A 14,315-nucleotide genomic window follows, 5' to 3' on the forward strand; every position below is an offset into this window, starting at 1 on the left:
AGTCTCTCAAGGGGACAGTGCGAAGGAGTCAGTAGGCAGCCCACCCGCTCGCTCTGCTGGGGAAGGGGGGGCTGCCATGCGCAGCGCTCCCAGGGCAGGATGGGGAGGAGGGCCCCTCTGTGCGCCCCACCACAAGAGCAAATTGTTTCAAAGGTTTTAAAGTGGAACTCTCTACCTCTTGTTGAATAAGTCGTTCTCGGGGGGGACATGGAAAAACCTTTGTGCAAGTAGTTTCTCACCAAACCAACGTTCCTTGGCTGATGGGGCCGTGGTTTCCGGTGCTCTGCTTCCATCTCCACCGCCTTAGCCCAAGCCCCTGGGGTCTCGCCTGGACCATTATAATTGCTTCCTTGGGCGTCTCCCTGTTTCACCATCTCACCATGTGGGAAAGGAGCTCATTCCTCTGCCTGGGAGTGACAAGGAAAAGGAGGTGTTTAGGGGGGAGTGCCAACCGTCCAGGAAAGGGCACAGGGAAGCATGCGAGGAGGTGGCCCCTTAAGGAAATAGCAGGTGGATGAATGGGCAGCCTTGGATGCCTTTGGGCCACCTGGATGAGAGGTCCACAGACACAGTGGGGGACAGGCTCTGTGGGTCCAGCCTGAGAGCTCCTCCTAGGGGAGGGCCTTCGTCCAAGTGATAGGCAGCTCAGGTATTATGGATTTTAATGACTATCTTCGTACTTGATGGAGGACGCACATGCACACGTGCGCACTCTTTAATAAAAGATTTTTAAAGATGCTGACAAGTGAATTCCTGTGATTTCGAGAGCCGCCTGCTCTCTACTCAAAACAGGTAGGCCTGCCTTACCTGATAGGCTCTATGACATGATCACCTGCACCCATATTTGCGATGAAATTTGTACACATTGTTTACTGCTTGAATTTCCAAAGAACGTCATAGAGCCTTTTTTTAAACTTTTAACATAAAATGCAGTGGTTGAGGCACAAAATGGATGGCCCGTGGCTTCGGGAATATCAGTGACTTTGTGAAAAGTCAAACCAAATTGATAGCACTGAGAGGGATTTTCTCTTTTGCCATCTAAGTCAGTGTCCTTTAACCGGTTTAAATCTCGGAAAACCTGACAAAAGCTATGGTCTCTGTCCTCATAAGAACGCCAATACACATGCCTCCTAATTTTGCACAGAATTTTAGAGAACTCAGCCTGGAAGCTGCGCCTCGGGCCCCCCTTATGACCCCGTGTTCTCGGCAAAGGCTGCAGACCGAGCTGCAGCCGTGCGAGAAGGCAGGCATCAAGCGCCACATCCCTCCGCCTCCATCTAGTCTTTAGGCCAGCGCTGTGAGCACCTCCTTTCTCTAACATCGTCCTTGCTCAGATAGAACACCTCGCACGTTTCATGGTGCGTGTGGGCGATCACAGATAAGCAGTAGCAACCCCTTGGAGCTTCTGAGGAGCTCCTTCCGCTGCTGATGTTTCCGGATGTTTTTTCATGGATGATAGAGACGTACTACCAGAGTCCGTCCGAATATGGAGGGGAGCCCTCTCTCTAGAAAGCTCCTGGAGTCAAACAGTCTGATTGACTGTTTCATATTTTGTGAGTATGAGGAGAAACAGAACCTTACGAGAGGCCTTTTTTCACTTGGCCTCAAGACATTCATAGAAAAGCAATCCCAGGCTTTGGGAGGATGAGAGGAAAACAAACATTGGGGGTAGAACCTTCTCATCCACAAGGAGTGGGGATGAATGGAGTCAAAAAAAGAACGGCGAGGAGCCATGTTGGAAGACTAAAAATGGAAATGCAATTTCCTCTCAGAAATGGGCCTTGCATTGTGTCACTGGGGACAATGGAAATAGAAGCCAGAAGTCATAGTTGGAGAATGCTGTAAAACATTTGTCCCTCGTTAGCTGATTGTGTTACGAGGCCCTGGGGACGTCCTGGGACTACACTTGTGCTCTGCCCTCTCCCTCCACCGTCGTATACCACCAGCCCTCAGGGGACACAGTCCTTCCTGGCTGTTGCCATATATATATGTTCTTATTCCAATCTGATCCTCTCTCATCCCCAAAATAATCAGCATGAACAGAATGAAGCAGATGGCACAAGCCTTCTCTGGCATACTGGCAGATCTGTATCACTCACTCAGTATTTTTAGAATCAAGGGGATTGAAAATTATGTCCTGAGATGTTTTGGGGGGAAGACTTACTCTCTTTCCAGGGTGACAGGTGTTGAAATATGGAGTATTTAGGACTCAGATGCGATCTGTATGTCAAGTCACAGAACAGACTGATTCTCCTCGGGACCACCTCCTTTGTTAGGTCTTGGTTAGGGTTGTTGGCGGTGTGCCAAATAATAGAAAGTGAATCACAAGTCTGTTTTAAGGATGTGGCCAGAAAGCTCATCGGGTTTCAACCAAAGATTGGAATCAGCAGCAGCCGGCCAGTACTGGTCAAGTACGTGGTGATGGGAGATATTGTATTATCCACATGGTTTATTTTTAAAAAATAGCCGGGCTTTGATCTTTAGCCACAATGAATTTATAATCTGTTGGGAAAGACTGTTTATAGAAGGTTGTGATTATATCATGAAAACAGTGTAAATATTTATATTTGAAGATCCATATTAATGAAATAACACAGTTATCGTGAGTGAAATGTTATAACTATTTGTGAATTCGAATACACCCTTGGAAAAAAAAGACTTCCTGAAGAAGTTAAAGAACGTGGACTATTGTAAATTAATTTGGTTCAACATCGCTGGACCAACTTTGCATTTAGTGCTGGACCAGGTGGACTTAGCCCAGAGACCTAAAACTCAAAAAGAGAAGTCTTGGGCAAAGACATTAATGCAATAATGCATTAAATAAGTATCACAGAGTTTTAGTCAATGTTTTGTTGTTGTTCTTTGCAAGTTTAGTTGGAGGAAGGGTCTCCCATTTAAATCCAGTCTGGCCACATCTAAAACTCCTTGATTATACACCCACCATCTTTGAAGGCCTGAGGGAAACGTAATGACGGCCACGTCTGTTGGACTTCTGAGTCTAGGAAAGTGTCTGGAAAGCGAATCTGGGAAAACTTTATTCAATGCTAAAGGGCAGGTACTTTTATCTTTAATTGAATGAAGCTTATTTTTCCTTTGTATTTTTGGTGTGTTGGTAAGCTCTCAAAGTTGGTATCTGTTGAGAAACAACTCAGGCTCAGTTGTACTCGCAGCCTCGTTATGTCCTGTGTGTAGAGCGAGCGCATCCCTGTGCCAGTTTGCAGCTGATGGTTTCTACTTTTAATCCTAGTGCTTATAAATACCGCCGTATATTCGTATGGTGTGTTTTTAGATTACAGAGTGCTTTCAGATCCATCTCGTTTCAACGGCTTGTTTACATGCATCAGGTAGATATCACAGATGCAGAAACTGACACTCAGGACACAGCTCACAGATGGGTGAGCTGGAAGTGGAGCTAAGGAAACTTCCTGCTGTATTCATAAAACAAGAGACTGCATCTACACAAATACCTCCTGTGCTTCAGGAAAACGCCTGAGGGCAAACTGGCAGCATAGTTGTGTCTGAGGAAAGTAAGGCCTTGCCTTCCTCTCTTTTGATAGTGAAACGAAGAGTCCAGAGTCCGCCTGTGCTTTCCCAGATGGCAGCCACTAGCCTCATGCGGCTATTTAAATAAGTTAAATAAAATGAAAATTTCAGTTGCTTCTCGGCCTTATGGCTAAGATCAGGTGTCAAATGAACATTTCAGTTTCTCAGCATTGCATTTTGAGTGTTCAGTGGCCATCCATTTCCATCATAGTTCTTTTGGATGCTCTGGTTATCTCTCACCAAGCAAAAGGTGGGGAGAATGAATGTATACATGTAGGGGACCAGGGGGGCAGGGTATATAAAATCCTCCCCACCAGACCAGCTCCTCCTCCTGAGTGACTAGTGCTATTTTGAGTTCAGCTAGAAAGAGAGCAAGGAAAAGATGAATTTCACACTTCATGTTGTGTGTCCATTTTAATCTTTATTTAAATAGACCTGGGAAAAACACAGCAGTTTCAAGTGAATGAGTGTATTTAATGCTGATGATAAACTCTGTGCCTTTTCTAGCTGGGCCAGTATTATGGCCAGTCTTAGGCTGGATGAGAAGTAGGGCACATCATGAGTCCTGGCAGCAAAAACTCGGCCACACAGGATAGAATTCCTGGAAGGAATTATTTTGTTTGTGGCCAGGGTGGTTGGGATGCCTCACGGCCGGGCCTGGCACATGGACTGGCGCGTGGACTGGCACGTGAACTGGCACAGGGTGAGAGAACAAGGAGTTGGGGGAGAGGGGCTAGGACAGAGCCAGGTCAGAGGTTCCATTTAAGTCACACTTGGTCACAGAGGAATAAGGGCTGTGCGTGTTGCCATCAGAAAGGAGATTTGGTGCCAAGATGCTGGCTGAGAACGGCCGCGGTCCTGGCTTTGGATCAGTGGTTGAAGCTTCAGGTCCAAGTGCTCACGTCATCACTGAAGGTTCCGAGCAGGTGGGGCACGATGGTGAGGGGCATCTGCCCGGCACCAGCCCCAGAGAACTCTGACCCGACAGTGAAAACATCTGAGCTAGTTGATGAGGAACACGAGGTTTCTTTCGATTTTGTACCCTTTAAAAAGGAACGTGTTTGTTTATGTGCATGTGCTCTGTGCGGATACAGTTAAAGATGCTCAAACTGTTACTGTAATCAGAGTTCATCTAGCTAGACTCCAGCTTTCTGATCCAAAAGTCCCTGAAAAGGTAAGTAAAAATTAACTTTTAACAATAAAGAGCAGCTCTGCAAGACTTGGCAATAAATGAATGACTGCGGGAAAGACCGGCTGTGATTGGTCTGGTTACTGTGAGTGCCCTGCTCACTTGACAAAGTTCAGGAAAGGCTGGCCTGTGTACAAAAGCCACTCCAGTGTGTTTAATGTAAGCACGTAGTACACTTATTTATTTTTTTTTTAAGCATCAGCACTTGAAAGGTTAACATCTGCTGTCGGAGGATTACTCTTTCGAGAAGAGCACAGGATTCCGGGCAGCCAGGATTTTACTTGTTGTTCATGATGCTGCTTTGGATTCTCAAGGCTCCCAAATGCTGGTCTGTTGGTAGTAAGAGAAGAGTTGGATTTGAGTGGCCGCCTGGGTCGGGAGGGCGGTGATAATTGGGGTTTGAGGCAGCTTGAGGTTGAGGCCTTGTGTGCACTCCTGGGCGTGGCCTTTCCGAAGGGAGCTGGCTCCCCGGGTGGGGCTGGAGAATGAGGAAATGTCCCCACAAACGAAGAGGGAAAAGATGAGCAGCGCGATTTACTGGACGATGGGGTCTGTACCTCCAGATGTGGCCTGAGCTCTGCCCGAGCCATCACTTTGTCTCTGCAGGAATCTCCCGTCTCCCCAGCAAAGGCACTACCTCAGTGAACAAACTAGCTGTGTTCCCGCTTTACACCATAGACTTGAGTCCTGCTCAGTAGCCTCCCAAACAAATTAACTTAGATGTATACAAATTATTTCGTCTCATCCCCTGGAAGTTTAAACAGGTGCAGTGAACAACTTCTGTTCTGCCAAGGATGAGTGGAGAGGACTAGCCCGTGGTTTGAATAAGCAGGGATGATTTTTGTTTCTGTACCAGTAAGACATGTGAACACTCTGGGGAGGTGGTTTTTTTTTTTTGCTTTGAATTAGCAGACTGAACCTCACACGGACCTGAAATTGTAGTTTGAAGTAGATAATGGTGAGTGAATGGAAATAGCTGCTTCTATCACAAGGGAGTGTGTGCTTCATCCACCATCAAAACACTGTGCACTTGACTCCTGCCGCTCAGGAGAAGCACAGGCAGGTGCATTCATGTGCAGAAGGGTCTCTTAGAGCCCACGGGGTGGGGGATGGGGATGGAGAATCGTGCTGCATCAGGGCTATTTAAAGGACCATGCTGATGCTGGGCTGGTAGAGGAGGAGAAGCATTGTTTTCAAATGGCTAATACAAGGACACTGTTCCTCTTCTCTCCACAGACACTCCGGTGATCCAGGACATGCCCCAGCTCTGGTGATGCAGATTGCCTTTCTGCTCCTGGAACCTCATCTGTGCCTCAGACTTTCTCCTCTCAGCCTGAGCCTGCGTGGAAACTGGGATGTGGGAAGCAGGAAGCAGAGCTAGTGGTAACTGAGAGGCCCATGTCTGGGTAGAACCAGGCCCAGGACCACGAGGCTGCCTCCCCCCCTGGCCTGGATTCAGCTGCTGTGGCTCTGCTGATGTGCTCAGCACCATCCTTCTATTTGTACTTAAATGGCACAGCATTTGGTCAGCGTATCTGAAAAGGAAGGTGTGAGAGACAAAGCCCATGGCCACCTACCCCTGCCAATTATGTGGCAAGACGTTCCTCACCCTGGAGAAGTTCACTATCCACAATTATTCCCACTCCAGGGAGCGACCTTACAAGTGCTTGCAGCCAGACTGTGGCAAAGCCTTCATTTCCAGATATAAATTAATGAGGTGAGAGGCTTTAGAAAAGGTATGCACTTTTACACATACCTTTAAAAGGCTTTGCTAGCCCTCAGACCAAACACTGCAAGGGAGAGTGGGTGCTGAGTGTGGGTGCGTTTAGCCTTTAAGGCTGTATCTGCAGTGATGATCAAAGTTTCGTACGACAGTTGTGCTCTGCAGTGTCCGGTTCAACAAATATCCCTTGTTTTCCTGCAATATGCCAGGCCTCAGAACAGAAAGATGGGAATTCACATGGCTGGGGAAATGGTCCTGTAAACACAAGTACAATGTAATCTACGGGCTTTGACAGAGCTGCGCAGGTGGGGGACGTTCTCCACGGCATGATCAGACCTGGGAGGGCCCCCCAGAAAGGTAGAGTCTTTGGCTATGACGTGAAGATTGAACGGGAGGCCCACAGAGAGGAGGTTGGGGGAGAGCCCTAGGCCTTGGCCTGAAAGCACGCGTGCACAACAGGGGGAGGCTCGAAAGGTAGGCAGGAAGGAAGCAGCTCAAAAGACAGGCCTCATCCACTGCCCTAAAGGGTTTGTTTTCTTCTAATATGTCTAAGGACTGAAAAACATGATTTGGTCAGGATGTTAGAGAAAGGGCCCTGGTCGTAATTTGGAGAAGAGAGCAGAGGCAAGCACGGTGGTTGGCAGGCTCTTGTAACGGTCCAGGTGGGAAGCACGGGGAGTGCGTCACGGTCCTGGGGGAGGATGGAGACGAGCGATCGCCTCCGAACGTCAGGCTTCGGAGCTGTTGGGTCTAAAAGCCACCCTAACAAGTGGAATACTCGTGGGTATACAGATGTTGAGTGTGTGCATTTAATCAGATTTTCAAAGGCAAAGGATAAAAGCTACTCTTTTAGAAGAGATAGGTTTTCTTTTTTAGAGGTCGTACATTTAGTCTGAATTATTTCTTGAGTACCTATTAGGTACGTCCTTTCATGAGGGAAATGAACATATGCGGTATAGCTTCTGCCTGTAAAGGAGTTTTCTATCATAGAAAAGACAATATATACTCAAAATCAGCAAGTTGCACAGCAGGCTGATTGACAGTGAATGCTATGTGTGTACTGTATACATGGTCCCCTGAGAGCTATACATGCAGAACTCCCACCGATCCAGGCCTCTTTTGATTCCTGGTCAAGAAAAATGCATCTTTTGCCTCTAATCTTGAGAAAGGAACTTAACTTTCAGACTAACATATAAATACGTAGGTAGGAGTCAGATTTTAGCAAGAGAGAATTTCCATCTGAGTAGTACGAAGATGAACCACACCAGGATTAGATCTTAGAGTGCCCCCAGAGGAAGTTACTTGAAAGTGTTAAAGAGACACAAATTGTGTTCCTGGCTCTTAAGAATAGAACTCTTAGAGATACTGTAACACAATAGGCTGATTTGTTAAAAATTAGCCTGTAACTGTTTAAATTCAGATGTGTTCTGTCCATCTGCTAATCTCCAGTGGCTATAAATATAGGTATTGAGTGCCTACTGTGTGCATCCATTTCGTTGCAAAGGCTTCCTGTTTTGCAGCCAGCTTCTGATGTGTACAGAGTAATTATTCTTACCCCAATACCAAAAGCAGTGTTAGCTACAGTTAAGCCACAGCAAGGATATTATAACTGGATAAAGACTGAGGCACATATAGGAGATAAATATTTGGGAGAGACAGAGGAGCTAACAGATTATTGGAATGACAGGAATTAGGTGGGATTACTGTGGTAAACCTCACTGAAGAAGATGTCTTAAGCAATATTTAGGAGCTGGCGGTTCTGAGCAAGGGAAACAACTTGTTCAGCTAAGGGTGTGAAGTGAGGCAAAAAAGGGAAGCAGTGTACTTTATGCAAGAACGGCCTTCCCTGCCACAGCCGCCAACATTTCTCGCCTCTCTGGCCTGAAGCAGGGATCTAATAAAGGGATAGTGGAGTGGTGAGATGGCAGGATGCTTTAGGTTTTGCTTTGAAGAAAGAAAAAAAAAAAAAAAGTGGGGGGGGGCAGCATTCCATCCCACATCCCTCGGTTGCAACATAAGCTCTGTTTTATAAGCAGAGGTCGAAGAAGAAGAGAACTGACTTGCCTAACTAGATGAGAACATAGGACCTAAGGTAGCAAACGATCAAAGCAGTTAGATGGAGACGGCAAAGCGCAGAGCAGATGATTTGGCAAAGCAGACGGAAGTCCCTGGTTGGAAGTCTTAATGTAAGTGGTTACCCTGGAAGAATTGTAGGATCACTGTGGTCCAAGTGACACCCAAAGATGGGGGCATTTGGTGCTGACTATAGGACAGATTGCAACGGATGGTTTCTTGGATTGTGAGGTAAGAAGGTGAAGGAGGGAAACAAGATATGGAAGTAATTCAGTTCTAAGATGATCGTGTTCTAGACTGCAACTGGTGCGTGAGCAAGTGAAGGATAAACTAAACAGAGAAGACCTGAATGCCTGGCAAAGGAAAGAGTCCAGAAACTCAGAGGGATGGGAGCTGGTGGAATGTGAAAAGTGGCGTTGTGGCCCAGGTGCTGGTGGTGGCAGGACGGGAGTTGGGACAGGAGAGCGTGGGTAGGAAGTACCAGGTCCAGAATTGTTAACCTGGTGTTGATGGACACATGGGTGATCCATGAAATCTAGTCAGGTAAAAGTCCTCCACAAAGAAAAAGCGGAGAGGGGCAAGAATGGAAAATCCAGCACAGAGCTTTGGGGTCCTATTCACTAGTGCTGGACCAAGTAGAGAGACACTTGTTCAAATGCCAAGTCTGTAAACCAGTCTCTCCTCATGTCTGTTCCTGATGATTTAGCCATGAATATCTTGTACAATATCTTGATGATTTGCCCTCTAGCAGGCTTCAAAAACCCATTCTACAACCTGTGTATGCATTTAAGTATATCTGGGACTTGGAGAGACAGGCATCACTTCAGATCCCCCAAACACCTGTTTGCATTGGCCGCTGTTCCTCAGTGCCATTTGTGCCTGTCTTCCAGAAGCTACCGCAGCCACTCTGCTTCCTTCTGGTGTCTGGGGTGGCAGCTTCGTCTAGAAAAAGTCCTTTGGACTTTGCCAATGATATTACCAATGACCTTTAGGAAGCAAGTTGACAAGTGTCTAGGAGGAAGAAACCAAGACTTAAGCACAAAGATCTCATGAGAGGATGGGGTTAAGGATAGACACCTTAGCGTTATGTGTATGGTCTGAACTTTTTGTCTGAATAAAGACCAAGCGGGAATTGTATTAGGAACAGTAACAATTGTGGGGGCAGGATATGGGGTTCTGTGTAGAAGTCAAATTGGATCACTTTTGGAAGTTGAGCCATTTTCAGAATATAGAATAGTCATTTAACCCCTTCCTGAAAAGTATTTTTCAGGAAAAGTGTTTTTCAAAATACTTGTGTATGCAGAAGTCTTTGTAGATTTGGAAAATATATTCTCAAAGCATAGTCTTTACAGATGTGAAATTGCATCACACAGTGCTTGCTTTTTTTATTTTAAACTTTATGCGTAGAATGTGGAAAAGATAGAAAGGTATTTTTAAGTGTATACACACACACACACATATACATATATATGTATGTGTATACATAAGCCACCACCTGGAGAAAACTGCTGTTAACATGTTAATATTGTTTCTGTACCCTTCTTCAGCTCTTGAAAAGCCGGGTCTGTTGTGAAATCTTTCCCTTTTGCTCCTAGGCACATGGCTACCCATTCACCCCAGAAATCTCACCAGTGTGCTCATTGTGAGAAGACTTTCAACCGGAAAGACCACCTGAAAAACCACCTCCAAACCCACGACCCCAACAAAATGGCCTTTGGGTGTGAGGAGTGTGGGAAGAAGTACAACACCATGCTGGGCTACAAGAGGCACCTGGCCCTCCACGCGGCCAGCAGCGGCGACCTCACCTGCGGGGTCTGCGCCCTGGAGCTAGGGAGCACAGAGGTGCTGCTGGACCACCTCAAAGCCCACGCGGAAGAAAAGCCCCCTAGTGGAACCAAGGAAAAGAAGCACCAGTGCGACCACTGCGAGAGATGCTTCTACACCCGGAAAGACGTGCGGCGCCACCTGGTGGTCCACACAGGCTGCAAGGACTTCCTGTGTCAGTTTTGTGCCCAGAGATTTGGGCGCAAAGACCACCTCACGCGACATACCAAGAAGACGCACTCACAGGAGCTGATGAAAGAGAGTTTGCAGTCTGGAGACCTTCTGAGCACCTTCCACTCCATCTCTCCTCAGTTTCAACTGAAGGCTGCCCCACTGTCTCCTTTCCCTTTAGGAGCTCCTGCACAGAATGGGCTTGCAAGTAGCTTGCCAGCTGAGGTACACAGCCACACCCACAACCCCTCGGAGCAAACCTCCCAGCCTGTACAAGCGCTGCCAGAGCTCCTGGCCCCCCTCCACCCCGTAGCACCCCCCACCTCTCCCCCCCAACCCCTCCAGAATCACAAGTACAACACCAGTTCTACCTCATACTCCCCACTTGCAAGCCTGCCCCTCAAAGCAGATACTAAAGGATTTTGCAATACCAATTTGCTTGAGGACTTGCCTCTGCAAGAGCCTCAGTCACCTCACAAGCTCAACCCAGGTTTCGATCTGGCTAAGGGAGGTGCTGGTAAAGTAAACCTGCCCAAGGAGCTACCTGCAGACGCTGTGAACCTAACAATACCTGCCTCTTTGGACCTTTCTCCCCTGTTGGGCTTCTGGCAGCTGCCCCCTCCTGCTACCCAGAATGCTTTTGGGAATAGCACTCTCACCCTGGGGCCTGGGGAATCTCTGCCCCATAGGTTAAGCTGTCTGGGGCAGCAGCAACAAGATCCCTCACTAGCCATGAGCACTATGAGCCTGGGCCAGCTCCCCCTCCCTCCCATCCCCCACGTTTTCCCAGCTGGCACTGGTTCGGCTATCCTGCCTCATTTCCACCATGCGTTCAGATGACTGGTTTTTAAAGCATACTTTTCTTAGTCTGGAAGGTGTTTTAAAAAGCATTTGAAACATCAGTTATGATACAAGGAAAGATTTGGAAAGCAGGACTGGAATATAGCATATTCAGTGATGACTGGCTTGAGAGAAGAGAGTTCTCGAACTGCATGTATTGTGCCAATCTGTCCTGAGTGTTCATGCTTTGTACCAAATTTAATAAGCAAGTATTCTTTAATGGAACTACAACTATTGTCATAACCGACATCCATACGAGGGCTGCTATATATAGGTGTTTGTCAAATGGAATTTAATCGTAAGCCATGATCATAATAATGTTAACTAAGTAACTTTATGTGGCACTGCCTAGTAAGGGAACTATGGAAAGGTTTGGATCTCTCCAAAATGGGAGGATTTTTAAAATATGAAAATAACCTTTATATTGCATATTATTACTAGGCTGTGTATTTCTTTTCAGGGATTTTTCTACCTTCAGGGTTGGATGTAGTTTAGTTACTATTGCCATAGCCAACCTGTAGTTTTACAGAAACAATTTCTTGTGGAATAATAGACGTCTCCATTTTAAAAAAGCATTTTAAATGTAGTTTGAATATTTTCCACAGGATGCTACAATGTGAGTTATCACTTCATTTATCTTAAAGACTAAACTGATTGTCAGTTACATCTGACAGAAAAAAAAAAAAAATCACTGTGTAACCAGGTTAAGTGGTAAAATAATCCAGGCGTCAGTCAAAAAAGCATTTTGCTGACTTTAATACTGATTATATTTTTAACAGGAATTTAAAAAATATTACTGGAATTTTAAAATATATATATATATATATAAAACAATTTCCTTTGCTCTGTCTGGCTTAAAATACTACTCTGCTTAAATATTTTTAATCACCAGTAATAAGTAAATGCATTTTAAAATTCATCATTTAAGTCAATATTAGTTTTATTCAAAAAAGGTAACGTTTTACAATGTAACTGTATCTCTTGAATTTGGTATCTAATGCGTTTTTAAAATATAAAACCTAACCTTTTTTAAAGCTCCTTTGTCTTTTGTGTTTAGAGGCTTTCTATATGAAGATATATCTTACATATAATAAACTCTACAAATTCTGTGTATGGCTTGATTAATTTTTATCTACAACCACACCACGGAACTATCCACGTTGAGACAGAGAACAGTTCCAGCTCCTCAGGCGGCTCCCTTCTGCCCCCTCCTGGTCATTAATTACATCCCTTTCAGAAAACTACTATTCTGACCTAGTCAGCATCTATTGGAAACTACATTTTTTTTTTAGTTAAATGACTTAAGACAGAAATCTTATATGTTTCATTTAAACTTACAGTGCCAAGAACTTATTTCTATAAATCACTGTGTAACATGCTGAGTATTTCCAGAATGCCACCGTGTAATTTATTTCTGATATATAGATCAGAATACTGGCTACTGAAGTTTAGTGTGTGCCGTGCTATCTTGAAACAGTTTTACAATGATGTTTACTATTAATTTCTAGATACAAATTAGAAGTTCTCTCTTATGGGGGGTTTCTTCAGAAAGTATTATGCTCCCATAATACTGTTTATTTCACTTGTTTATTTCTGAATAGAGTGGTGAGTGGGTAGAGAAAGGGAAGCCTCAAGTGAGTTTGCTCATTAAAGCAGCATATTAGCCAAATGTAAGAAACTGGTTCGTGGCCCTTAACAGTGACACTGATGACCATAAAGGGTGGGAGGCATCGCAGAGAAGCTACTCGGGGCTGGGCTATTGCATATGTGGAACTGATGTGGTGGGTCCTTAAACTACAGTTCCACTTGGGGGGCGGGGAAGAAAGGAGACAAGGAACACAGGTTACCTCACCTGCAGGAATCGGTTGCTCTACGATGTCTCAGTCAGTTCCTGTATCTCCTCTGACCTCCCCCAGGGAAGGCAGGCTCCCAGAGCAAGCAGAGACAGGCAGAGGTGGGACTCACCTGGGCCAAAGCCTCCCACATCCCATTTATAGATACTTCTACAGATCCTTTTACATGGCTTGGGAGTTGTCAGTCAGTTGCAGAGCACATACTTGATTTACCAAAGTGTAAAACTTAGCATTTGGTCCCCAGTACAGATCATAAGACTTCAGATATTGTGTTTCCTGTACTGCAAGTGGAAGTAAGTTGATATTCTCCTACTTAGAGACAAAAAAAAAAAAAAAAAAGTTTACTCCTAAATAAAATTCCCTGGGTTTAACAACAACAACAAAAAAAAACCTCTTGGATTAAAAAGCATGAGTTGGGAGTTCCCGTTGTGGTGCAGTGGAAATGAATCTGACTAGTATCTATGAGGATGCTGGTTCGATCCCTGGCCTTGCTCAGTGGGTTGAGGATCTGGCATTGCTGTGGCTGTGGAGTAGGCTGGCAGCAGCTGTAGCTCCTATTCAACCCTTAGCCTGGGAAACTTCCATATGCTGAGGGTGTGGCTCTAAAAAGCAGGAAAAAAAAAAAAAAGCATACATATATATGACTCTACAAAAAAAAAAGTTGAGACAGCACCTCCCAAGACAGCTACATAAGCCACCAGTGAAATGAACAGTTGACTTCTGATTTGGCCGTGATAAATAAATGGCCTGAGGCCACTTAGAGCATCCTTGCCACAGGGTGGGAAGGGTATTATATCCTGTTCCCTCCACTGCAGTGTTTGCCCCTAAACCAACTGTGTACACTGGTGACAGTGAGACAATTCTATATGGTATACGGATGGACATTTAAACTAGTAGTTACAATTATAGTTTAATGTTTATTAGGAGCAAATAAGATATCAAAGCTGAGAGTTCACAGCTACTATACAGAACAAAGCTGTAAGTAAAAAACAATTTTCCTAGAAAGTAATGATGCTGCTACTCCAGAGACTGTTTCACTAAAAGTTTCTAATATCAAATCAACATTTTTGTTAAAAGCCTATTAAATATCCACTTAAGA

The 14,315-nt window shown here is 45.2% G+C and overlaps 1 protein-coding gene across 16 annotated transcripts in view; it reads left to right on the forward strand.

The window, feature by feature from the left end:
• Positions 1–12,472, forward strand: part of PLAGL1 (PLAG1 like zinc finger 1) — a 100,338-nt gene extending 87,866 nt beyond the window's left edge. For 14 of the 16 annotated variants that reach the window (XM_047770024.1, XM_047770022.1, XM_047770026.1 and 11 more), the window contains 2 exons: positions 5,969–6,449; positions 10,124–12,472. In XM_047770024.1, coding sequence (XP_047625980.1) covers positions 6,298–6,449; positions 10,124–11,363 — 1,392 coding nt within the window. In that variant the 5' untranslated portion in view covers positions 5,969–6,297 and the 3' untranslated portion in view covers positions 11,364–12,472. The other 2 variants (XM_047770035.1, XM_047770036.1) reach the window with 2 other exon arrangements.
• The last annotated feature ends 1,843 nt before the right edge of the window (positions 12,473–14,315 follow it).

Source organism: Phacochoerus africanus, chromosome 2 (genome assembly GCF_016906955.1).
Source record: "Phacochoerus africanus isolate WHEZ1 chromosome 2, ROS_Pafr_v1, whole genome shotgun sequence".
In the NCBI taxonomy this organism is placed as follows: Eukaryota; Metazoa; Chordata; class Mammalia; order Artiodactyla; family Suidae; genus Phacochoerus; species Phacochoerus africanus.